The 26,766-nt window shown below is 37.6% G+C and overlaps 3 protein-coding genes across 3 annotated transcripts in view; 1 reads left to right on the forward strand and 2 right to left on the reverse strand.

The window, feature by feature from the left end:
• Window positions 1–3,385, reverse strand: part of LOC128873876 (AF4/FMR2 family member lilli) — a 98,156-nt gene extending 94,771 nt beyond the window's left edge. Inside the window, exon 1 of the mRNA XM_054117843.1 lies at window positions 2,884–3,385. The gene's annotated coding sequence lies outside the window, so the exon portion shown is untranslated. The remainder of the gene's footprint in view (window positions 1–2,883) is intronic.
• Window positions 3,386–4,725: 1,340 nt separating this feature from the next.
• Window positions 4,726–26,422, reverse strand: LOC128873878 (cytokine-like nuclear factor N-PAC). Its single transcript, XM_054117848.1, has 10 exons — window positions 26,344–26,422; window positions 26,210–26,246; window positions 24,702–24,790; window positions 24,496–24,622; window positions 24,240–24,341; window positions 23,894–24,085; window positions 22,962–23,135; window positions 6,133–6,243; window positions 5,558–6,002; window positions 4,726–5,470 (listed from the first exon to the last, which is right to left on the reverse strand). Exons 1-10 carry the CDS (start codon window positions 26,376–26,378, stop codon window positions 5,271–5,273), a joined length of 1,512 nt encoding a protein of 503 aa, XP_053973823.1. The 5' UTR covers window positions 26,379–26,422; the 3' UTR covers window positions 4,726–5,270.
• On the forward strand, window positions 12,428–22,562 carry LOC128873877 (leucine-rich repeat and immunoglobulin-like domain-containing nogo receptor-interacting protein 3). The gene is made up of 3 exons (XM_054117847.1): window positions 12,428–15,099; window positions 15,635–15,917; window positions 16,123–22,562. Exons 1-3 carry the CDS (start codon window positions 13,301–13,303, stop codon window positions 16,783–16,785), a joined length of 2,745 nt encoding a protein of 914 aa, XP_053973822.1. The 5' UTR covers window positions 12,428–13,300; the 3' UTR covers window positions 16,786–22,562.
• Window positions 26,423–26,766: the final 344 nt, after the last annotated feature.

Consider the following 26,766-nt stretch of genomic DNA (forward strand, 5'->3'; position numbering starts at 1 on the left):
TATTATGACCTGTCAATACAAATTCGTGACGTGCGATCCGTTTTTTGGCAATCGTCAACTTGTTTTCTCGAAACATTCGACAACGTCGATTTTAGGTCAACCGATCGAATAGATAATCCGAACCATCATGGAAATAGAAAAGGAGATACCGTCTGAATTGCATTTATTTAAACGTTTCGATCGTATCCTAACCAAGGCGTTTTATTTCTTTTCGTAATTTCGATACAACTATGCTACGGAAGACGTACATATGTACAAACAGTAGCCTTTTTAAGAGAAACACTTTTCAAATATCGATTGCAATTCATCCATAACACTTACGACCATTGAAACTTGACGAAAAGTTGTGGTATCTCGTAGATGAAGTATCAAACACGCGTCGAACGTTAAATCGTAATAATAGCATACTTGGATCGGTGGAAACACGCAAACAGTTCGTAATCTTTTTACGAACCGATGCGATGTACCGTTCTCGTCGGCAGTCCAAGTTGAAAGTATCCGGCATAACAAGGGCAAATGGTCTACTCGTAGCATTGCTAACATTTTCCAACGATTCCTCGACAAATACAATTTTTCCAAACTCGACAGTTGTCGCTATTCGAATAAAGTTTACGTAATTTACCGAATTTTTACATCGAAGAGAGTTAGACATTTGATAACCGAGGAAAAGTACTCAAATTTATTTTTTAACAAACTGAAATATAATAAATTTTAATTGTCATCTCCGAAGGACATCGACAACCTTGATCGAAACGTTGAAATTGAGAAAGTGACCTGAATTTCTACTCAATTATTGACGAGGAATAATTGTTTATGACTGATCTAGCTTTTAGTTTTGAAACAACTCAATCATAGTTTAACGATGCTCCGTTTATTTTTCGTTTATAAAGAAAAATCCTTTCGAAGGACGCGTAACGAGTTGAACAGCTGAAGAATAAAAGCGTTTCCTGATTCAACGATATACATGTATGTACATTAAGTAGGATCGTGATCCAATCGATAAGCAACTGTAAATGCAACGATAGGTGTACGATGTTCGAGTTAGAAAAAAAAGCGCTCTCGCCGACCAACCAACCTATCACGAAAAAAGGAACGCGTGGACTCGAATGCTTACTGGAAAATCGGTACCGTAAGCGTTCCACTTCTCTTTCTGTCTCTCCTTCCCTCCCTCTTTCTCGAAAGAAAACCGCTCCGGAATCCGCGTCTTGGAATGCGAGAAGCGACGAGACTCGGCTTAGCACGAACGCAACCTGTCCACACAATGTTTGCCCCACCGGACCTGCTGCTGATCCTCCTAACTCTACTTACCTATCCCCACCCAGACTAAACGATGCAAACGCGATTGCACTAACACCGGTGAATATGCCATCATTCGCTCGATCCTCTAACCATATATGTATACATATACACAACGCGTTTGTATATTGCTCAACAAACAGAAATTGTCGTTTCTAATATCTTAGACAAGAAAAATAATTTGTCCGATCTATTCGACAAAAGGTATACAATTGTTGCACCGCGCGCAATGAAAAAATTCTTTTTTCGTTTTGTCTTTCAAAAAGAAGCAATATTTCGTTTGTATCTCGATGTACAATATCTATTCAAAGTACAATCATTCTGTTCAACAAAAAAGGAATTTGTCCATGCTATTTCCTCCATTGACCTCCGCCCCCTTTACCATCTTTTCTACGCTATACCTGTGGGATTTGACACTCAGATACGTAGAAACCAACCCTTGCAGGACCATTGTATGCCCAACACGACTTTGCTTATTTATCCTACGCATGTGCACTTGATACAGCCAGATACAACACGCGTCTTATTTACCGAGCAGCAGAGAGAGAAAAATGGAGAGATAGCACCCAGAACGACACGAGCTATTTTTCAAATTCGATGCGCATAAAAGCAACGGATCACTTCGTTATCGATCGAGGCATCTGATGAAAAAACATGTATTCGTGACATTTTACGAAACTATTCCATTAAATCTTCCATCTATCTTGAAATATTTATACAGAACTGTCGAAATTCCTATTCAAAGTTGAACAATAACTACACAGGATTACGATAGACGTATCTATAGTTGGTTTTGCCGACTTTCGATACTTATTATTACTAGTCGTTGTATCATTACCATGTAAAAAACTGATCCGTACACGAAAATAGTCGTGACCACGGACGTGATGTCTGGATTCTTTTGCTTCCGTATGTTCGCACGACAAACATTTGAAAATACATGCGCGGAGAACATGCCCCTCCGCCACCTTCGTTTCGCATTACCGGGCATACGGGCCACGTACTGTTTTTTTGCAACAGTCGCAACACCACCGATCGTTCCCTAAGAATAAGGTCGTTCGCAACATCATGCTAAGCAATACTACTAACAATAAGAAAATGGTCGTAATTTGTCAACGTTCGTCTCGTTTTCAACTAAGAAAAACTTGGTTCATTTGAAATCATAACGCATCAACGTTATTAATTGTAACAGCTACTCGGATTCGAATATCACACGACGAAATGTACCGTACCGAAATTGTACGTAGACAAAAAATTGTAAGCGCGTCATCGCTTAGACGTTCAATGTGAAAAACACCAGATTCGTACTCGATAATATTTGGATCTGACAATCTCAAAGTACTTGATCGTCTAGAAAGTAACGCTCTACATCGACGACCTTGTTCCTAGTAGGATCTACATAGGCGTTAATCGTATCGAGCATCTATCAACGCTCGAATCAAACGTAAAAGTTTTGCCTGAAACAGATAGAGGGAGCTGGCAGTAGTTGTCAACGGCATACGTGAACAGACGGCTGGTCGATATGGGGAGAAAGAATACTCGTAAAATGTCGATCGTCAGCCAGAACACGATATCCATGGTACATACTGGAACGTAACGATTACACTCCTTGCCGCCGTTCCTCTTCTTTTTTATCTCGAGTGAAAAAAATAGCACGGTGACAGTTGGCTTGCAATAATAGCAGATGCGCACGACGTTCTTGTCACGTGGTAAAGGGTAAAAATTATCCGTTTACACGTGTGCGTTCAAAGCCATCCATACACATACTTGACACGTAAATTACGACCGCGATTGTGGACTATTAGAGCTTGCGATATCTATATATGTATATGTGTGTGCGCAAGCATACACGGATACGTAAAGTAGTGGCTGTGCAAAAACTTGGTAACGAGACGGCGCGTGGACGGTCGCGGCTAAACTGATCGTGGGGGTCGAGCTACAGGTGTCATCAGACGGCGGCTGCTCCACCCCTCTGCCCCTACCTATGTTCCCTCACCCGCCTTCAATCCCTACTCTGATTCGGTACTTTCACGAATACGTCCACCCGTGGCAGAGACGCGTGCGCACACGACTCGTCTTCCTCTCTAATCATGCAATATCATTCGGTTTATTCGAAACGCCTAATAAAACCAAGCGAACGCACCACGTGTTTCACACGACTTCTTTACCTGATATCGACGCTAATTTTCTTCTCATTTATTTATTACTTTTGTAGTCAAAGCTAATCAACGAGGTACAGGTTAATCTTTTATTCCAATCGTATGAACAATAATTTCATTCTATAATCTAAATTCCAATGTTTATTTAGTCGACGTGTAACGATTACAAAGTTGTTTATCGTTTGTCGTTCGTATACAGAATGTAATCGAAAGATAAATAATTCGCCATGAATATTGAATGTTAAGAAGTAATAGACGAGCCGGCTTTAAAATGAAATGTAAACAAGGGAATTTGTGTAAGAAAATGTACACCGAAACTATTCGTGTTTCAGGCACTGAATATTATTCATCGTAATTCAAATAGATATTTATTCAAAAACCAGTGTATTTCGTGACAAAACATGTAACGTCAGTTACCGACGTAATGCTCATTACGTATTTTCACTCACCCAATCGCACTCACGCATTATTTCTCCCTCTCTATGATTTATACACTTTACTAACTATATGTATATATATATATATATGTATATGTGTGTGTGTATATATATATATATATTTTTTTTTCTTTTTCTTTATGTTTGCTATAGAATATTCAATATTTTCTATTTTCGTAGCTCCAGTTTCACGTTATGGTGAGGAGTTACGATTGATTTGTGATGAAACGGGAACTACGGAAATAGAAAATACGAAATACTGCTACAAATATTGAACCACTATCCATAATCTAATTACATATACAATATATGATATGGGCATATAGCCATTGTTACAAATGTAAGGCACGTGATTTTTCACGCACCCAAGAGTCTGTATGAACGAGCGAGCGATACAAGTTTCCCTTCGTATCGATAAAGAATTCGATGAACAATTTTGAAATACGTACATTAATTCATCATTAAAATTAAGCCTCGTCCACCGGTATCGCTTCCGCTGAACCGTTCAGTCAATCTTGAATTATCTCTAGAAAAATATTTACCGTCAACTGCATACCTCAAACTTGTATAATATATCTTTAAAATAAAATATTATAGGGTTGTTTATCGACAAATATATATACCGTGTAAATCAAACTTTCGTTTGACATCAACTTTTTCGCAAGATAACAATTCGATACAATAAAAAAAATGCGATACAACTATATAAATGGAATATATCGAATCGTTTATAATATACCAGGTCATTTGAAAATAATCACTTTTAAAAGTGCTGGTACTTTCATTTTATAATAGGGAACTATTGTTTGAAGAGGTTCATATCAATCGAAAGCATCGTTATACAATCCATATATTTATCCCATAATATTTATCATAAAAAGATATCAACGGTCTAAAATCGGTAATTGAACGAGTACGAATCGAGTGACTCGAGAAATCGACTATATCATGACGTATGCTGTGATCGAGAAAAGTAGTTGCCGTGTATTAATAGAAAACGAAAAGTCATATATGCGCAAAAAGAGACATCTTGACAAAAAATGTGTAAAAAAAAAACAAAAAAAAAACGTACAAGTATATCGATATTTCATACGCACAATTGTATTGGTTAAACCGAGCGACAAGGACCTGTACATAAAATTCACTGTATATGCATTCAAATATATCGAATTTGGTTCCAGCTACAGCAATAACAGAACTTATTTTACACCTCGACAAATTCACGATGTATTAACAAGTGTCGCAGAGCTACCTTTTAGCAATCGATAGTTCCACTATTTCCTCGACAAACAGCGCACTACTTTTCTCTGGTTGCGACAGGAAACGCTAGATATTGCAATAAATATGGTATAGCGAAAGCTCGACGATGCATGCTCCGTTAGAATCTGGCTCTGATGTAAACAGCGGAGGAATCGTGTTCGCCGTAACCAAGACGTTTAGCGTGCTTGTAAACTTCGTTCGCTGCTGCAGCTAATGGTAACGGTTGCTCCAATTGATCGCTCATACCTAAAGAGAGTCTCAAGTCTTTTTGCATGTGTTGCAGTGGTAACTGCGTTGGAAACCCACCCTCGATAATGGCTGAAAAGTTAAAGTAAATGATCGATATCGTGTAAGTAAGAATTCGAATTACCTGTATTTGGTCAGGAAAAAGAAGAGAGCTTATACCTTTCCCTTTGTCAAGAATCGCGGGACAAGCCAACGATGTCAACTCCAAAACTTCTAGTACGTCTTTCTGCCGAATACCGGCACGATCTGCTAGTGCCATGCTCTCGGCTAAACCAGCAAGAGTCACACCCGCCATTAGCTGAAGCACGAGGTTCATTTTGGAAGCATTGCCGACCCCGCCGAGATAAAAACTGTTTTTGCCCATCGCCTCGAAACAAGACTGACACTCGTCGAATAGGGCACGATCACCAGCCGCGAGGATCACTAGAGTACCCTCTTGCGCCTCTGTTTTGCTGCCTTGTACCTGAGCCTCCAAATAACGACCTCCCTTTGCGGTTATTGCCTCGGCGATGTCCTGCGACGTTTCCGCGTCTATACCGGTCATCTCCACGTAACCTTTCTCTGGAGATATTTCCGTAAGAACTCCGCAATTTCCAAAGACCATCTGTAACGGAATTACGGTCTTTTTATAGTCGCAAACCAACTGCCAGCGTATTCTACTTATACAAAGAATACGCTCGAATTTATCGAATCCACTGTCATCAATTACAAATTTATATTATACTCTTACGTACGTCTTTGGCAGCTTGTGGATCAGCCACACAAGAGAACGTAATGTCAGCAGCGAGCACAACATCGGATGGCGTTAAACCCTCTTCTGCTCCTGCTTTTACAAAATCTGCACACTGTAAAGTTGAAAATAAGGTTAAATCGATGAATTGAATCGATTATTCGCTAACATGTTGTTAGAAAGATATGTTGATGTAATTACTTTATATAGTGATATGTAAATATTTTTTTCTTCATAAAATCTAAATATATATAACCCGCATTGTCCTCTTATGGTATTTAAGCAAATTCTTTGTTTTGTATGTTGATACATTTTTCCCTAATATTAAAATCATAAATGATTACGACCTACGGTATAGAAATAGAACGAAGTGTATTCAAGTATATGATTACACAGCTTGAAGCAAGTAAGAATTGTAAACTCTTATTACAGCCCTGACTAGTTTGCTTTAGACCTCGTGGCGACATCAGTCGGTGCGATGCAGTAACGCAACCATGCATCTTGAGGATCATGGCTCCGATAGATGTCGCCACGACTCACCGCTCGCCATTTCAGTCATCATTCCTGTCACGTACACTGCTTTTAACGGCTACAACGCTAAACGTTTTCAGACTGGCTTGCCACATCACCAAACGACGCCATTGCATTACTTAAAGATATTTCTCATATACGACTGAAAAGTATATCTAAGCATTAATTGATGTTGAAAGAATCCATAAACTGATCAGTCTTGTTTGTGATACGTAACAATACCTATGTTTCGACGAGTTTTTAAACATTTCTAGAATCTTTTGTACATTGAAACCGATGACAAATACTTGTGGATTATAGAAGAATCTCATGGGATTTGTATACAAGTACATACATGCATACATACACATGTTAGCAGTGCCCACCCATCGTTGCCGAGTGAATACGTATTTCATTTAAAATTTATCGAACGTAGTGTTATTCCTTTTTCTTTTTGTGAGTTTCAAGTGTATTATCTCGATGTACACGAAAGCTACACTTTCCTCCAATTTTCATCGTTAGGGATGGATATACTTGCAGATAATGAGAATCGAAGAAAAAAATCCGTAGCACATAATGCCAAAATTTTATTAAAATTCATCAAAAGTACGTACTTACGTATCTGGCCTTATGCCACTTTTATCCACGAGTCCGGAGTCGTTTTGCTGGACTACGAAGCAAAATCAATAAGGTATTTTCCAAATGTGCAATGGCGTCGTTTCTCATACAATTTACATTTTATCTTATTTAACCAAATAACGATTAATATTGACGAGTACTCTATTAATTTTTAATATATTTCATTGAAATATGATAAAATTATTCAATGATATATTATACAGTTTAGAGCCAGTAAAATAAAGTAATAGCTCATAGTCTATAATAGTATAGTATATTAACTATACGACATTATTGTGTAAGAAGGGAAGGGAAAGAAAGGGAAACCGAATACAAGGGTTAAATAGAAAAGGGAGACGATTAAGAGTGTAACGACCAAGATACCCTTTCATTTTCGTCTCTTTTCGAACGACATACGCGGATGGAATGCAACGCGTATACATACATGTATATGTATGTCCTTGAATTCTGAATTGCTTGCATCGTTGCCATATCCATTTGTCACATTTGCCCAAATTATAAAACCAGAAGTAAACAATATCCAATTACTTTCAAAGGTCATCGCATTTCTAATGACTTAGAAATAAACTTTGCGTAAGTGTAACCGTGTCCTACTAACAAGTGACCTTGAACCAACTTAACCAACTTGTGTGGCTTCCAAAGGAAAAGAAATTCAACTATTTCTAGAGATGAGTGCAATCATATACACGACACAATTGCATTCCAAGTGCATCTCCAGCTTGCGCTTCGCTCTTCCGAGTACATACATACAAGTGTTGCTACGAAAATACTTGAAATGTTTTTAATGGATGCCTTGTTTATGAAAATGTCTGCTTCCTAAAATTTTCTTAATGGAAAGTTAAGGATCTTAATCTGTACAGTTATAAATACATTGGTAGATACTGTAGCAGTTAGATTTTAGTGTCCTAATAACTTGTATAATCTTCGACTCCGTGTCACGAGAATGCGCAGCGTGTGCATTTTGAATAAAAACAACGTGTGCCATGTGTATTCATATATGTATAGGCATAAACTTGGAAAGCATTTTACAGGTGAATTTACAGCTCGAGCCGGAGAATGATCGTTTCGAAAATATCAGAGAATCATGGTAAACCCGCAAAGGCCAAGGAAACGAAGACGACGAAGGACAAAAGCGAGCGAAGGAAGGATCGGAGCGGGCCTGCGCCGTCTAACCGACACGTATAAATAAAGAGTTGGATAGCGGTGCGAGGTTGTCGGATCTCTGTAATATTGATCGACGTAGCGGAGACACGGTCGTCAGCCGGGGGTCACACGGTGAAACGTGGCAACATTGCCTTGTTCCCAGCTGATCGAGCTCCACTCGTGCCGCTCGACGCACGACCGTTTCTCTTTCTCTTTCCCTACCCGTTTCTTCGCGTTTTCTCCCTTCCCTGCCAATTCATCGTCTCTCTCTTGCGACTGACACCAACGCTATAATATCGCCATGCCTCGACCGCAGACGAGGCCTTTCCTTTCTTACGTTGCTCGTTCCGTTTTAACTCGAATACGAAACGAAACGCTTCCTTCCAGTCATCAACTATTTAGTCGCGACCGACATTACCTATTAAAAAGAAAAGGCATTGCACGCTCAACAATCAAATACCTATTCCATTTACACTTTTAAATGAAACTTGAAAATTTATGATTCTCTTCGAATCGAATGCTTCTGTTGCATTTTACTTTCGTTTCCAACAGATGAGTTACCCGTCATGTTAGTTTCAAAACATTTCGGAAGACGAAACATCGCTCTGCCCTTGAAAACGATTGCCCCTCTCCCCTATCGCCATCTTTGTTACTACCAGTCTCACATACATAGATTCGAGCCTTCTAAAACCTGTGTGCCAACGGTATATTACGTAACGCTACCAAGTAAGTTATCTTTAGAATTGTTTCTCGATTAAACAAACAATTCTTATAGATTCGTGAATACTTCAACTTAATATCGTTACAAGCTTTTTTCAAACGAGACAATTATTAAGGACATTCTTTCATCTTTAAAGAATCCAACGGAAAATACATAACGGATTAGAGCAGCAAATTAAATGGTCTTTCCAAGCTTTGCAACAGTCCTTCCTGTTGGTTGGCTATGGCCGTCAGGGCTCAGTTCCCCGACCTTCGGACAACCTACAAAACTTTACTATTCAAGAGAAAATGCAATCCTATCGAAAACTACACATGCAAATCGAGTTCCGAAGGCTAATCCAAAAAATGATCTCCGAACTTGGTTCGTCTCTTATAATTCACATTAAAATCTAATTTTAGCATAAAGCAATATTAAATTAGTCATTCGCGGAATGAATTCTACGCGTTGAGAAAAAAGAGCAACAAGCATTTAGTAGTTTGCAACGTTATTAAATACAGCTTACGAGATATTATAACGTGGTGAAATTCGACGTCGAATAACAAAGCTGAAAGGCAATAAATATACGCAAACTGTAGCTTATCAAGCGTATTTGTAAACGCAACTGCAAAATACGATAGAGCAATCGTTTCACATATTTCTTATCGTTTATTCGAATGATAAACCTCTTTTCGATCATTTTTTTTTTCTAATTAAGCCACCTAAAACTCGACGCGATATGTCGGAAATTATCGTGATATTATTTTCTTTGTTAATTTCAAATCTTGATACACCATAAAAGCATAAAATACATAGTTTAGTTATCTTGGAATCTATTTGAATTCGACATCGAGATAACCTTTGACATTCGTAGATACCAAGACGACATATATACATATAATAGATACTGGCTATGGTGCGCGATCGTTGAAAGCTCGAGAGAAGATCGTTCGCCAACAACTAAATTACAACATTATCTCTTCTTCGTACTTATCTTTCTCGTTCACCTGACGCGGAAAATTCACCATTATAGATTTTACAGTATTCAAAATTAAACGTCAGCTACAGCTGTCGAAGTTATCGCCAAGGTCAGTCTAACAGTTGGACACGTGGGCAGTTTGAACAAACGATTTACGAGCGAATCGGTACTACATCTTCGTTAAGATAACGAAATTCACATTTTCTTTATCAACTCCAAACGAAATCAGTTTGTACAATGTGTGACTTGTAATTAACTTTTTCTGGTGAAGCTCATTCGATAATTTCTTCGCGGAAATTTAGTTTATAAAGGACGTTATATAACCCTTTAAATGACCTAATTCGAATGCAGACAAAAAAGTCTAAAAGAAAAAAAAATTAAATGACATGCCATCGAAGTCGAACGAACTTGATAAAAGTACGCACTTACGATTATACAAGAATTATTGTTAAAAAAAATGTTTGATTTCGAAGGAAATGCCATTAGATGAGAATATTTTCTTCGGAATGAACTGGTTGTTTATAGAATGGCCATTAGCCATTTTTATGTCGTGGTTAGGAACCTTACGCCATATCGATAGTGTTTTGTTTCGTGTGTGCTAATGACGACATCCATTACCAAGAAACTGTCATTCCTCCTCGATGAGCGTAATTGGTATGCAAATACGCTTTCAAAAATTGTTCGTAGATGAAAAATTGATGATTATACTCTACTCTAGATAGTTGGACGTAAAGTGAAAATCGAGGCTGAGGTATGTTAGATCGATGCTACGCGATGCCACTTTTGTAAGATTTACGCCGAAACTAATAGCATCGACTTTATAGTTTATATTTATAATATCAAAAGAACCTTATCGAAATAAATGCAGCAATGTAACGTTATATATTGCTACATGGTTTATTTAAGGATATATTTGTCAATTGTTTCATTTTTATTAATATTATTATCGATCCAAACGTATATTATCATGAACATGTACGAATAAAATTTCTTTCTTCGTACGGACTGAATCTAGATCGAGACATTATTAATAGGAGTGTACGCGTCAAACTCTTTGCCTAAATTATAATAGGCAACGCTGTCCTCGCTGTGCGATGGTATTGATTCGAATTTATGGTAAATAAGATTACAAACCGGGTGTTCTAAATTCAATTTCGCGCGTATAATCAACTTTCTTCCGCAGTTTGTAAACATGTACTTATTTTTGTTTTATGTTATTTTTTTCACTAATGTAAACTTTGTTGTATTTTGTACTTTTTATGGGTAAAATTATTATAACAACGTGTTCATCGATAACGTTTTTGATTGTATGTTGGAATGTACTTAACGATGCAAATAAAAAACGATTATATTGAAAACATTTATCATTAATAGAAATGAACCATATGGTTGAATCGATGTAATTCTTAAACAGCTTTTTATCGTTATCGGCAATTCGAATATTGCGAATTTGGGATCGTGATACCGTTAAAATGTATCGTCCTCCGATAAATGAAATATCGAAGAGAATATTTTGAAGACTTACAAACGCGCGCACACTACTTTCTCTTTTTATGAAATAAAATTTGAAAGGTTTGTCCGTGTAACCGGTAATAACACCGTTTATTAACCAGACCGGAAAGATGGTAGATAACAATCACCTAATTAATAAATACGAAAAGGAGCTAAACCATCGTAATTTCCTACCACGCATACATAGTATGTGTTTAGCTTCTGAACAACACTGATTTCGTTAAATATTATAAAAAAATGTTTCACGTAAATCTTAAAAATAATTAAATTTTATACAGAAAACGTAAACGATATATGTGAAAATGAATACATGTTTGACAAGTTCCAAATATTGTATCCCTTCTCGTGTCGAATAAAAAGAATCATTGAAAAATAAGGAGATTTGATATGCTCTAGACTAATAAACGCGAGAAGAATCTGTAACGGTAGAGCAATGTGTACGAGACCGACAATTAGGCGTGCGTGCGTGCGTGCGTGCGCGCGCAAGCGCAGAGTTGCTTAGCCGCAAAAACTACTACAAGTGGTAAGTAATGGAAGTATTAGATGACAAAGATAGGACATCTTGAAGCAGTAAAATGTATGATGGGTCGGTAGCGATTCACCAATGGGCAACAATCACACAATCAGTCTAAAGGGTTGCGTTTGATTGTCTGTAGCTTTCTCTTTTTCTTTCTCTTCCTCTCTGTCGTTACGAAGCGCAGCGATATCAGTTTGCGTCGGCGCGGTATCCCGAGCTGGCAACGTTGCCGGTTCTTCGTAGCGAGGGCTACCACGAGGAGAAGCGAGACTCGACTGTGCTCGAATCTCGCAGTTACTTTTTGTCTTTGATACGCGACGGACGACACTGATCGTGTCGCGATGCACGAATGTGTCATGTGACACGCGGAATAAGCGTAACCCTGGTCGCAGTGACACATAATTGACAGACAGACAGACAAAGAGAGCGAGCGAGAGAGAGAGAGAAAGAAAGAGTGGGGGGGAGGGAGAGAAAGAAAGAAAAAGAAATAATATACATCGACACAACGAAAGCGATTGAGGCAGAGTGTGTGTGCGTGTATGGGTGTGTGTATGTGTGTGTGTGTGTACGCGATTAGTTTGTATATGGCAACCGTTCCCATGCGTATCTGTGCGCGCGAAACTTGTGTACGTCGTTGTTGTCGTCGTCGTCGTCGTATCGGTGGCAGATTTTTCCTTCCCGTCCAATTTTCGGAAACTTTGCATCAGCCATTTCATGAAACCGTGCACAATTATGTTACCGGCTCGATACAAAAATAGCAGAAATACAACTGCCTCCATCGACAAATCCAGCGATATAAGTGAGTCCATAAGACACTGGGCCGGATCTTTTGCAAACGGCTAGGACACATCGTTGGGTAACCAGCCAGAACCCACGGTCGAGCACCATAGTCGGTGCTTGGCGGCTTTGTCCGTATTTCACGTTTGGTGGCAGATAGGTAACAAGCAAAAAAACAAATACGACAGAAAAAAGAAAAGGGACATAGTGAAAAAGTTGTGTCTCCGCGGGAGCACGTGGATACGAATGACAAAGGAAACGTTGTCGTCCGCTGTAGTGTCACGAATTACTAAGAATACGAAAAATAATCGTAGATTGGGATCTCACGAAGATCGGCCAACAGGACATGGGAATTTTTGATTGTATGCGTGAAAATCGTCACGTTACAGGTCATAGGAATGAGGGAACGGGTTTTGACGTGGAACTCGTGGTGGTGGTTAATCGTTGTTCTCGCAGCAGTGCACGTCGTGGATACGCAGGATCATCGTCATCAGCTCTCGTCGACGGACTCTGGGAAATCGTCGAGTATAGAATGTGCTACGGGTTGCGAATGCGTGGACATTGGAGAGGATTTGGTCTGCAAGGATCGGAGTTTCTTCGGGCTTGGCTTACCGAGACAGGTGACAAACGTCGCGTTAAGAAACGTCGCAGCTGCTACTATACCCGTTGCAGCCCTCAAAGATTCCATTCATCTAAAGAGTCTTGCCTGGACTTTGAGCGGAATACAGCGAGTCGAGTCGGATGTATTTCGCGCGACGACGTTGCTCGAGTATCTAAACTTAGGTGACAATAGGCTGGCGGAATTGCCGTCGGACGTCTTCCATCCGTTACATAAACTGCAGTACCTGAATCTAACAGGAAATCGTTTGAGCGTACTCCCACGAGTACTGTTCCAAGGTTTGGATCGTCTTGAACAGATCGGTTTGTCGCGAAATCGTCTGTCGGTACTTCCCTACCAAGCGTTCGCCTCGTTGAAAGCACTGGTCCGGTTGGACCTGTCCCATAATTTGTTGGTGTCTCTGCCGGATCACAGCTTCAGACCCAACAGGCGCCTTCGAGAACTCGGATTGTCTGGCAACAGGCTGACCAAACTTCCATCTCGGTTGTTTTCCGGGCTGAGTCAATTAAAAACCTTGGAGCTGGCCAACAACGAGATCGACACGATACCGCGCGGTTTTTTCGCCGATCTTTCGTCCCTGCAAAACCTCGATATCTCCGGGAACCCTATTACCCACTTGTCTAGCACGACGTTTCAAAGCCTATCGAATTTACGATGGCTCAACTTGAGGTTTCTACCGATTACGGTGCTTCCACAGGACGTCTGGCACCCGGTCAGGAAGCTACGAGTCCTGATGTTGTCCGGGGCGAGGCTAGAGATTCTCCGCAACGAAGATCTCAAGGGATTAGAGAATCTGGAAACTCTGGAAATAAACCAAAGCCCTCTGCGAGAGATTTCTCGGCGCACCTTCGATCGCACACCGGCCCTTCGTAAGATCGATTTACACGACAGCAATCTGACCTTTCTCCCGGCAAACGTTGCACAGCTGTCGTCTCTGAACGAGTTGCAACTGCAGGGGAATCCATGGGCCTGCGACTGTCGTATGTTTTGGTTCGTAAAGTGGGCCGAAAGCAAGGCACATCTACGAACCGCGTTCCAAAGTGGCTTCAGATGCGGCGATGAGATCGACGGGGCAACCGATATCCTTCAAACTCTTCGTTACTTGAACTGCACCCCGCCGTTCTTGGCATACGCCACGCCCGCTCAGCAATATCTCTTGTTGAACTCCGTGCTTCTCGAGTGCGAGTTCAACGGCAATCCCACCCCATCGTTAACATGGGTCACGCCGACTCTTCAGGTATTGCACTGGAATCCCGATCCAGCTTTTCCCGACGCTTTTGTCGAACATCCTCCCGTACACGGATGGGAACAAACTGTACCGATCGTTGACGATGCCCGAATACGAATCCTCGATAATGGATCTTTGTACATCGCGACGTTGCTCAGGCAGGATGTCGGTCGATACAAGTGTTTCGCGGTTAACCCGATTTCCAATGCCACTACCTATATTAGTTTGCAGATGAATCCAATAACCTTACACAGAATCCAAATCATCAGCATCTTGGTAGGCGCCGCGAGTGCTACGGCCTTTCTTCTCTTAACCCTACTCTTCCAACTGCTACGTTATCTCTTGGTCAAGTAAGTATCTTATTCCTCCTCTTCTTTTTTTCTTCCGTCTGATACTTGGATAGTACGCGATACGTTAACACTTTGCCAATCGTACACTTTTCTATGCGATACACCTTTGCGTTATTTTATACATTTAAATTGGTACATCCGAAACATAAAACACAGATTAAATGAATTCCTATCTGGACAAGTAGTAAGTACCAGTTTGTACATTAGTCGTTTTTTCATTTTCAATTCTATACGGTTGGTACAAGTACTTTTCAATTGGTTGACAATGCGTTATTTAGCGTACAGATCAAAGGAATCGGGTAACGACCAAAGATGTCAAATGCCGAAAGATTCTCGACATGAGCGAGATCCGAGTACGCTTCCTTTAAAGTACGTGTACTTTCTGTTTCGTTGCTTTCTCGAATTCTATGCTACTTTAACCGAACCGATTGTTTCGACTTGGATAAAGAATTGACTCGCGGTATCTATAACGCGTAACGCAAAATTGGTGTGCAATTAGTGCAACAAATGAATCGTGTGCTACTCTTCGTTACAGGTGCGGCTGTCTGAAGTGGTGTTCGTGTTGTAGACACGTCGGTTCTACGCCTCGTGCCAAACAAATTTACCAAATGCTGGATAGCATCGAGCAATACAAGAGTCAGCAACTGGAAAAGTTACGTGAAAATTACACCCAACAAGTGCACAGGATAAAAGAGAATTGCGCTCAACAAGTGGAATGGATTCGTGACAATTACGAAGGTCAAATGAGGCACATAAGGGACATCAGAGACTATGGAACGAGCCATCTCACGGCACTCAGAGATCAGTATTACGATCAGGTAATAAAATGGTACCGTAAACACTCGTTACAATTAACGTACAATGTAACTTTCTCAATCGTAACGACATAATCGATCGGGACCAAATTCTACACATGTTCCCAGAAAAAACGGGAAACGTTTATGCAGTCGACGGTCTAAACAATCCTTTACCCTTAATCTACCACTATATCTCACGAGACCATTTTTTCTGATTGCAAAACAGGTGAAGAAAGCACGGGATTACTCGACCGGCCAGTTGAATTGGGTACGAGAAAATTATGTCTTCCAGCGTAACAAAATAAGAAAATTCAGCACCCATCAGGTATTGCGGCTGCGCGAAAGCTACAAATACCAGCAGCAGACGTTGAACAAAGTCCTGGAGAATTTACCTAGCTTCTACTTTGACAATTGCCGAAGCGGTTCTTGCGGGAAAAGCGACTCGATGGTGTTTCATCCGAAAGACGATGGTTCCGTTCGCGTGGACATGTACTTCAAAGCGAAAATCAACGACCTGGCGAACGGTGTAAGCTTCGAAGATCTGAATAGCGAGTACTATACGCCAACGGAACTATCATCGACTAGTCCACACGGCGCTATGAATATGTTGGATGGAATTCATATAAATTACATCGAAGACAGTAGTCCACCGCCACGATTTGATCTACTCTCCAATGGAGGAATCATCCCTCATCCGATCGTGTTGCACAGTATCGAGGAAGATGGCAGTTCGTCGTCGGTGTACAAAGACGCGGATCATGAAAAGCCGGTTTTCAAAGGCTTCAGTACCGAAACTTTATCCAATGAGCCTAAAGATTCAACGGAGGTTCTTGGTCTGTTTATACCTAGCACCAGTTTACCCGACCTACCGCACGAAACAAAACTCTAAACAACTCGGAACAAGTGATTAAGGGTACTAACCTCTCTTTATAGGAGCAGAATTATAATTAAGACGAGAATGTACTGCCACTGGATAATTACGTGAGAAAAATATTATATAGAAGTGCCTCTACATCGGTAAGTGAGGATGTATTCGCGTGGATAAACGGTGGTAACTTTTTCTTGTGGGACTATTCCAAACGACATTATTATTATTATTATTATTATTTCCCTGCCCCCCCTTTTTTTCTTGTTTAACTCATAATGAGAGATCGTATACACGTGTATATACACCTTTGAAAATGACGAAAGAAAAACGCCTGCGAACAACAAAGGAACAGGACACGCATCTGCAAATATCGATCGTGGATGGGTCTACGTACGTTATCCAAGGAGAACGAACAGACAAAAAATTGCGGACAACTTTCAAGGATTCTTTCGTGATTCGATCGATGACCTTGCAAACTGTTCGTGCTTGTTTATCGTTATCGTGGTAGTTATCCTATGTCGTCGACATCGATGATAACGATGGACGATCTTTTAGAAGAAGGAGCTAAAAAGAATCGTAAGATGTCGTAAATATTACGCTCAATCTGCCGTAATGCCAACTTTGCTGAAAGTAATTAGGAAAAATAAAGAGTAAAAAGGCCGACGCGTGTATTTAATGGTTCCATAATGATTTCGCTGGTCTGAACGATTTCGAACGAATCGATTGATATCGTAGGCGTGCGATTATCATATTTAAAAGAAAGACTGAACCGCGATCGGTAAACGCGTCGTTGACGGTTATCCGATCGATCGATGCTCGATGATAAAACCGATACCGCATTTGTTGTTCCGTTTAGATTCCACTCTTTTCTCTTTGTTTCAATCTTGGTTTCGATAGATTAAAGTACGGCATTTGAAAGTTTCGTAGCTCTTTCGTAATCAATAAAATACAACATGTTCCAATAATAGAAATACACAATTATTTCAAATGAGAAGAAAAAGGAGAGACATTATTCTGCCGAGAAAAGAAAGAACGTACTTAATTATCATATCCATATTCGCTCCAAATAAGTCATTTGTAACGTTTACGAAAGGTATTAAAATATCTTTAACGCATCAAGCTATTTACGTTTTTTAAAGATTGTTCGACGGATGTAAAGGAATTTCGAATAGGTTTTTACTTTTCTCCTGTTTAATTACGAACCCTATTCGCCACGTCTTCCTGCATTCATTTCAAACTGACTTTGACAAGTTAGATTTTTCATTGTATTATTCAATTAAAAATATTACTCGTTATTACTCGCAACGTTATAGAAAATTAAAGAATCTCTCGAAAAGATTGAATATCTCGCACGCATAATATTACTATCGGACACTCGGCAATTCAGAGGCGTTGAACAGAAGAATATTCTAATCGCGATAATCGTGATCGCGAAGGTACGATAACGACGGTGCAATTTATCACCGTACAGTTCCGATGGCGTATGCCGTGATCTCCGCCGAATGACTTCCTATTTTCCCTATTTACTTTTACACGAGTAAACGTTCAAATCATGGAGTCCGAGGAACTTGGACAAGTTTTAAATAATTTCGATTACATACAGAAAACAAAACTCGTCGAAATAACGTTTCAACGAGTTGTTTCTTACGCTAATGCACGGTATTGTAAAATAACAGCTTTTGATGTGACTACATTTCATATTTCATTTAATGATAACTTAATTCGTACAGATAATCTGTTAACTTTTGCTCGTACAGAGAACAATTTATAAACTTTATATTATCTGTTCCGATCTTACGGTATTTTATCACCGTAATTGACCCCTCCCCTCCGCCCTTTGTACTCTACTGGTACTGCCACGGCGTCGTATATAATATACACCATGATTCGGGTCAAATTCTATTTATGGTAACGCAAACTGAATTAACGAAATAAACGAATAAAATTTAAATTAAAACTTGTAGTCTCTAGTCGCTTTAATTAAAAGAAATCTCAGAGTGCAAAGAATTAAAGGCACAAGAAGAAATAAGGATGCAATTGTAAAGACAGTTGCAAACATACGTGTTTACCAGTTATGTAACACGCTATTTTTTTTATTGCAAATGGTTATTCTTTATTGTAATTGCATATAATGTGATGTGATGTGATGTGATGTGAAGTGATGTGATGGAATGCCGTGGACGAACGAAATACAAAATATAACAATAGAAATGTTACCGAAAGATATATAGATATAGTTATTTGCAAGTATGATTGGTTTAAATATATAGACACAATCGTCATAGTGTCAAAGATGCGAGCAAGTTGTTTATGCAAACATTATTTGGTTAAATTGTTAATTGTCGAGATCTTAAAGTTACTTTAATCACTGTTGCTTGTATAGTGAACAAAAATTAATATGAAAATTTGATTATTGAATTGAAATTACAAAAAAAAAAAATAATAATAATAATAATAATAATTACCAAGTTCAGTTTCATTTTTTAAAGAATTATACTTTCGTTAAATTTATGTTACGGTGCGCTCCAGGTCGAATAACACGAATCTGCTATCAATCAATCCTTTACAAGATAATTTTACGAATTGATCACCTTTTCGTCGTAGAATAGTGGATACTGAACCGCGATATACTGGTGTATTCTACTACATCGATGTGTGAAACAACAAACGAGAACAACAAACAAAAAATATATAGTTCTATGATACTAGAGATGGACAAAATTTTATTCGAATAATAAACAAACGAAAAAAACAAAAAACTATGTAGCGATATTAGCGATTTATTCGATCGTTTACTCGGACAATTATTCCGATTTCATTATTCGGCATCATTATTATTAAACAAATAGAGGATAAAAATTTGTTTATAATGTGATCATTATTCAAAATTTTCTATCTAGGCGAGTATTTTGTCCATCTCTTATACGGTACTGATCGATACGAAATGTTAAATTGATGAGAAAGAGCACAATTCAAAATTTTGCATGACTTATAAAGTATACCTAATAATCTTACAATAGACTTTTGTATATAACATGTAGCTGTGTTGAAAAAATACAAATAATCTTTAACGACTGAACAAATATTCGACTGTACTATCAGGTTTCTCGTTTGAAAAACCAAACATTTTCTGTATAAACAACTTCGTAATGTTTCCAATCGTCTAAAAACAATTTAATATGTATATGTAAACAGTAGCATACTATATAGCAGTGTCTCTCAAATTAAGGTAGCCTCTCAAAAAATAAAAAAAATCATATTATCAACTTCTTCGCTTTAAAGTCATATTTTAATCTCGTTAAACGCATCGATTAAACAGTTTGCTGTCGACGATAGCAAAAAACACAACAACCGAAACTTGAAGTTAAACAACTTAAAAGTTTAGAATAACACATACATGTATTTCATTCTGCTTCTTAAGGGTAATAAATGTTAGCTAATTTTATTGAATTTTCCATTTAACGAAAACAATAATTTACCGTTAAATAGTAGAAAAGAGATTAAATTGATTACACATTAAGAAAATGCTAAAAAGAATAATAATTTACTTGTAATTTAGGAGGCTTACCAACAAAATTCCATTATTAAGGGTATCCGTGGAAAGATGAGATTCGGAAAACACTGCTATATATAATTTACGATAAATCGAACGTAGGCATATGATAACATAATTCGATCCACAGAACTATCTAGGAATTTGAAATAATGCATCGAAACACACAAGAGTGCCTGGGTTTCTTCCTTTTCCCATCTTTCTCCCTTTCCCCTCCCCTCAATCCTTCAACCGTAGCGCCCCCACCACGTTGCATAGCGTCGGAACAAGCAACAACTAGCTAACGCGAGTAGCTACGCTAACGTTATTTTTGGATCGTTTCAGCGCCTTTGAACAGATAAAATTTTATCATCCCTCGAAAACTGGGACGTCGAGACGCGGGAAAACCTGCAGAAATACGAGCCAGTACCCAGGCTAAAGAAACTGTCGTTACAAATTACGTTATCGGAAACTTGTTCAATCACGTGTAACGTGTAACGTGTAACAATTGTTAACAAAGTAAATAATGTCTAGTATTACTCGGTGATTGACGGAAATTTGTATGCCTTAGCGACGGCTAGCCAAAAGTAATATTTCGCAAGATCTCAATTAGCGATTATAAATCTATTTTCGCCTACTTGGGAGGATTACAATACCTGCGCGATATTTAAATTTTATATATAATAGTATTCCAGTTTGGTAGTGTAACGAATTACAGTGTTGTCCTACTCTATCCGATTCAAGAAATTACGACCAGCGATACTTTCAAATTTTCCATTTATAATCAAAGTGTCCTATTTCTAAAGGACCAACCTGTATACAATTTCGAAAAAATATCATAGTAATCGTCTATGAAGAATGCAATTCTCATAATCTGAACATTTTATCGGACCTTGTATGTCCTTGCATGTGAGTATCCGAGAGACCCACTCGTATGCGAACAAAAATTTCCGAAACCCCACTCGGCCAAGTCCATAATTTTCGATACTTGTGTTTCCGTGCAAATTTATTATTCTTAAAATACTATTTTGTTACAGATTACTCGCGACTGATAGTTGCAGAAACATGAGAAATTATCTCCATATTGCTGGTTTTAATTAGTTTCTATTTATTGTCAGAAATGTATTATTAAACGAGCAATGCAACATTTTTATCAATTTTCACGTTTTGCATATACCGTTGTGAAATTTCGCTTGTTATCCTCGAGTAATTATCTCGTTGGAAGTACGAGGCCACAATTCGAAAAATGAATATATATATATATATATATCAGATGTAGATGATCATCCAAATGAAAATACAGAAAGAAATTATTTCTATGGTAACTTTTACAAGTCTGATGATTCCTCAAAGTAACAGGGCACGAGAACACATTACTTAATTACACTATTAACTATTAAAGGCTGAACAAATGAAATCACATTAGGCACCCGGTAAATCGACCCTTGTAAACGTTTCTTTATCGATAATGCTATATTGTATTCAGGGATGATGCGATCTTCTGAATGGTTTTCAAAATTAACTGTAAGGTTGATCGTCACCGTTAAACAATCAGTGTTACTCTTAGATATATGAGATAGGTGGAAACGAACGTACTTTATCTGAAAACCACTCGTCAAAAGCAGGCTGTGAAGTAAACACCATGAACGCATTTCTCAAGGAAGATATTACGTACTGTGTTAGCGAAGAGAAAGATAATGCGCGTGTACACTATATCTCGTTGCATTAGATTACTCGAACTGCATAACAACTTATCGATATCCTAAAGTTCCTCTAACGAAAACACGATTTTTCGCGAAATTTTTTTAGTGCTTTTGGTAGTCTGTATTTTTTCGTATTTGTAAATAAATTTTCCAATGGTAAATACATGTTACAAATGCAAACAAAAATTTGTAAATCTACATTTACTATGACAGAAATAATATTGATACTTTTAAAGAAAACGAAAACATCTTATTTACGTCACGACTTTTCCGACTGCAAAACAGAAAATGAAAAGTTCTGAAACTTTCAACAGATAAATATCTAGATTTTCATCGAATAAAAGGTTCGATCAGGACAACGAATTGTTGAATTGTTCTATGATTCTAGTACCCCTGTCCCTGTACTCTTCACTCGTCCGACAAATGATTCATTTTTTTCATAATCATCTTAACGTTTTCATTCAATTATAATAAACGTTATCCGTTATATTTTAAGCAAACAAATTATTTTGAAAACGTGCTCAATTTACAGGATAATTAAATAAACAAGATTACTTCTAGAATTATTTTTCTCCCCTATCTTACTACTTTCTTTCCTATAAACTATTTCAAATGCTTTTGCGAAAAATGAAATCTTGCAACGTAATGTTCCACAATAGAAGGTATAGCTGGAGAAAAAGCCCATTAATGAAATTTACGTTTAGCGGGTAAAATTGTTAAAAAAAAAAAAAAAATATTTTATTATTGGTCAGAATATAATTTCATGACACATCGATTAACGAATAATAGTATTATTAATACGAAAACCCAAACGAGTCCACGATTTAAAAGACGAGTTTTTCTCGCACCGCGATCACTCAAGGGCATTCGTCGTAGCTCTTTGCAGTGACTGCGTGTTCCACATTTGTGGAATTTTAATATTGTCGTATCGTATTATATAGAAACAACTGAAGGGTACATACCTTTTCTTGTGTTCGATTCCACACAATTACGCTGTGTCCGCTGTTGATCAGATTTTTTACGATGCCGCTACCCATGATACCCAAACCAAGGAACCCAAATTTCAAGGTCGACGGAAGGATGTTTTTCTCTTTAAGAGTTTGCGATAATGTTTCCACGTCTAATGGAGGTGTTACCTGCCATAAAAGGTAGTAAAATATTAAATTTCCAACAATTTTGCCCGAGTTCCAAAAGCTTGAAATCAATAAAAAAACAAAAAATCAAAAGGGAGAAACGCTACAAGTATTTTTTCGTTAACGATAAAGCAAAAATACCACATACCGACTAACTTTTTCGTAACTCTGACGAGCACTCTACTAAATTTTTAACACGTCGACCGTCCGTACCCGTACCCGGAATCGCGAATATGATTAATATATTCAAAGAAACGATAACATTTTTTTGTAAGTAGTATGCAATAATTCCCTCGCGATGTTGTTATTTACATTAGATTTCATGTATAATATTTACAATGATCATAAATGAATGAAAGCATATCCTAAGAATTGCATTTTTGTATAGGAGCATGCAGTTATGTACATGCATTTAACAAGAAACAATGTTTTAATGTTTTAAAATTTGAAATAAACAATACTAAGTGTACTATCATGGAAAGGAATCAAAGAAGGTATAATGTTGTTGTTATTTATTTATTCACATAAATAGGTCAAGATGAAGAGGAATTGGCTATTTTTAAAGAGTATGTATCGTAGCTTCTACTAAAACTGAATACCTCATTAAAAACCTCTGCTGTATGCACAAAAAGCTTACAGCTCCAAAAAAATATTTTGGAATTAATACATCAAATAGAGCTATGACGTTTCTATTTTAGATATGCAATTAAAAACTAAAATTTTTTTTCTATTATTATCGAATAGTAATATTTCATACTTACAGGTCTAGCAATATTTGCGGGCCTATTCAGGAGCGTCGACCCTGATTTTCTGAAAGGAGTAGAATGGTGTACCGGAGGACTAACACTGCCAACCCTATAATTGTTACTTGTACTTGATTCCCCACGTAGCTTTTTGGCTGGACGACGAACATTGCTCCCATTGGTGTCCAATCTTTTAGTTTTTAGTGTTTCCTAAATAAAAAATTTCATAATTTAGCTATGCACAGAATACATTTACATGTTAATTTTGTATCGTTAATAACACACCTTAAATGTTTATCATGCAAAGCAAATATAAAGGGAAAAATTAAGTTTCTAAGATTTTAATTTATAGTATAAACCTAACCTTACGAGGCTTGGATGTTTTCACTATATTCTTCTTCTCTGATAAACCTACTTCTTTAAGTCTGTCGAATAAGGAATCTGGGTCTAAGCCATCTTCAAATACCTAAAGCAAACAATATCGTGGCATCCGAAAATTCTGTACAATACTTAGTAAATTTTAGAGTATGTCAGTATTAAAAACTACAAATTTTATTCAATTATATTCGATGTTATATCTAAATCTGTACGGAATAATATTCAATTATTAAGCGACTTACCTCTCCGTTAGCAATAAATTCCTCTATTGCTTCTACCGCATCTTTAAATGCACCAGATTTACTAGATTTTACAAGGGTATCTTTGTACTCTAGATATGGCTTTAGATTGGACTCCTCTATCCATGCGCTACAAAAAATATTCTTATAAGTCTTGAAAGTTGATGGATAAAGAAATATAAAAAGTAAGATACATGCTCGAAACTTACTAATTATTTGTTCCAAAGAAGAAAATACATTGAACTGGTCCCTTCTTAGTATTTGTTGGTTTCTTTAAGTCCTTTGAAGGATTAGACACCTTAAGATGTCATGGGAAAATTAATATACAATGCCAATTGTAATTTGCAAACATAATCTATCAGTTAAAATAGTAAATGTAATACGAATTATTATGTTACATACAAAATATTTATATAGACGCACATTTCGTTATTTCAATTTTTTCATGTCAACTATTTTATTCAAAATGTGTCACTGTTTCCTCGATTCAGAAAGTATAAATATAAAAAAAATTTATATAAAACATGTGACTAGAAATAATAGACTTGATACTTGAAAGAACAAATACAACTGTTTCATATTTCCTATTCCCGCATATAAAATACTATGTAGAATAAATGCAAATTAAAGAATTATATTATAAATGAATTGTATTTGTATCGTAGATATTAGACCTTTCAAATTTATTTACACGATACGAAAATTGTAATTACCGCGTGAATTATATTCAACAAGTACACCGTTTATAGATAGTGAAATAATGAAAAAAATTTGAATTATTCTATTCCTAAACACTATGTTAAATATTAATACGTTAAGCGTGAAACTTATTTTGCGTAACATTTTGTTTACGCCGCACTCTACCGTCAAGCGGAGAGAGCCGCACGCAGTGCGCGAACTATAAACAAAAGATAAAAAAACGAGAAACGAAGCTGAATAGTGGCTCTAAAAGTTTGGTTCTAAATTTTTATTGAACACTTCTGCGCAAATGCCGTTTTTCTAGATCAAACGACATAACATACGATAGAATAAAGTATCTCTTATAAGATACCAAGAGAATGTAGCTAAACCGAAATTTAGAAAAAAAGAAAGAAATGATATGTCGAATTTTATAATAGTAAATAAAAAACTTTAAGTTTCAATCGAAAATGGTAAAGAATTGAATGAAAAAAAGGTTAATAATCATTTATGTAAAAAGACGAGCGCGGCGGCGGCGTCGGCGTCGGCATCGGCGGATGTAACATAAACAGAAAATGTACAACTGTGGCCGGTTCGTGATTCGTAGGGACCGAGTCAGCCTATATACATAGAAACGCCGATCCGTAAGGACTGGCGTAGTGTTTTAATCTGTTCTGTAAGAAGCACAAACGAACTGTGTATACGTGCAATGTAGACACGCGAGTTTTATTCCTTCTCGGAACATCGTGACAAGTTATGAAATCACAGAACATAATTTAGGTTATATTTTCGTAGCCTGCGCGCCAATTCGAATTCGAAGGTCGGGTGTGGCGGGAGATATGCAATGCGAGCCAACAGTGGCGTCGACAAATTGTATTAAAAATATTCGTTCACGGCATTACAATGTGTAATTCGACAACTGGAACACGATACTGGGCATGTTCCCGCCAAATACTATGGCCGCGTTTGACTTCGTGGCGCGTACGGCAAAGCGCAAGTATAGTTAACACAGAACCGTTAGCAGTTAACTCGAACTTACCCGACCAGGCCAAGGAGAAAATCCCTTCATCTTCGCCCTGAAATTGATCAAAACGACGATTAATGATCACTATTACATTCATTTCACTATTTTTATTACAAACACTCAGTGACTATCACATTACGACTACATACCATACTAGATCACCCAGTTTGAAAACCTCCGACATAATAAAACCCTCGTACTTGCTTCACGATCGGCAAGCAACTGACTGACGAGTAGAGCGTCGTTTGTGCATCACGACGTGAACCAAATTACCCCCTCCAAAGGGCGTGACTCAAACGAGCGTCTCTCTCTCTATCGTTTACAATTTCAATTGGCAAATTACTCCTTATAAACATACAATTCTTTATTATTTAAAAAAAGCATAATGTTTTTTTCTGAAAATTATATTACCAATGTATTATTAATTATTAATCCTATATTTCCGGTAAGAAGAAAAACTTTGGTTTGTTATACTCCCGTCCTACGACCTGATTTCCAATAACAATTTGTTGATGACCAATTGGAATTTAGTTTCCAATTTTTCTTTTACTTTTATTTTTCTAGCGAATTTT

This window comes from Hylaeus volcanicus, chromosome 3, assembly GCF_026283585.1.
Source record: "Hylaeus volcanicus isolate JK05 chromosome 3, UHH_iyHylVolc1.0_haploid, whole genome shotgun sequence".
Taxonomy (NCBI): domain Eukaryota; kingdom Metazoa; phylum Arthropoda; class Insecta; order Hymenoptera; family Colletidae; genus Hylaeus; species Hylaeus volcanicus.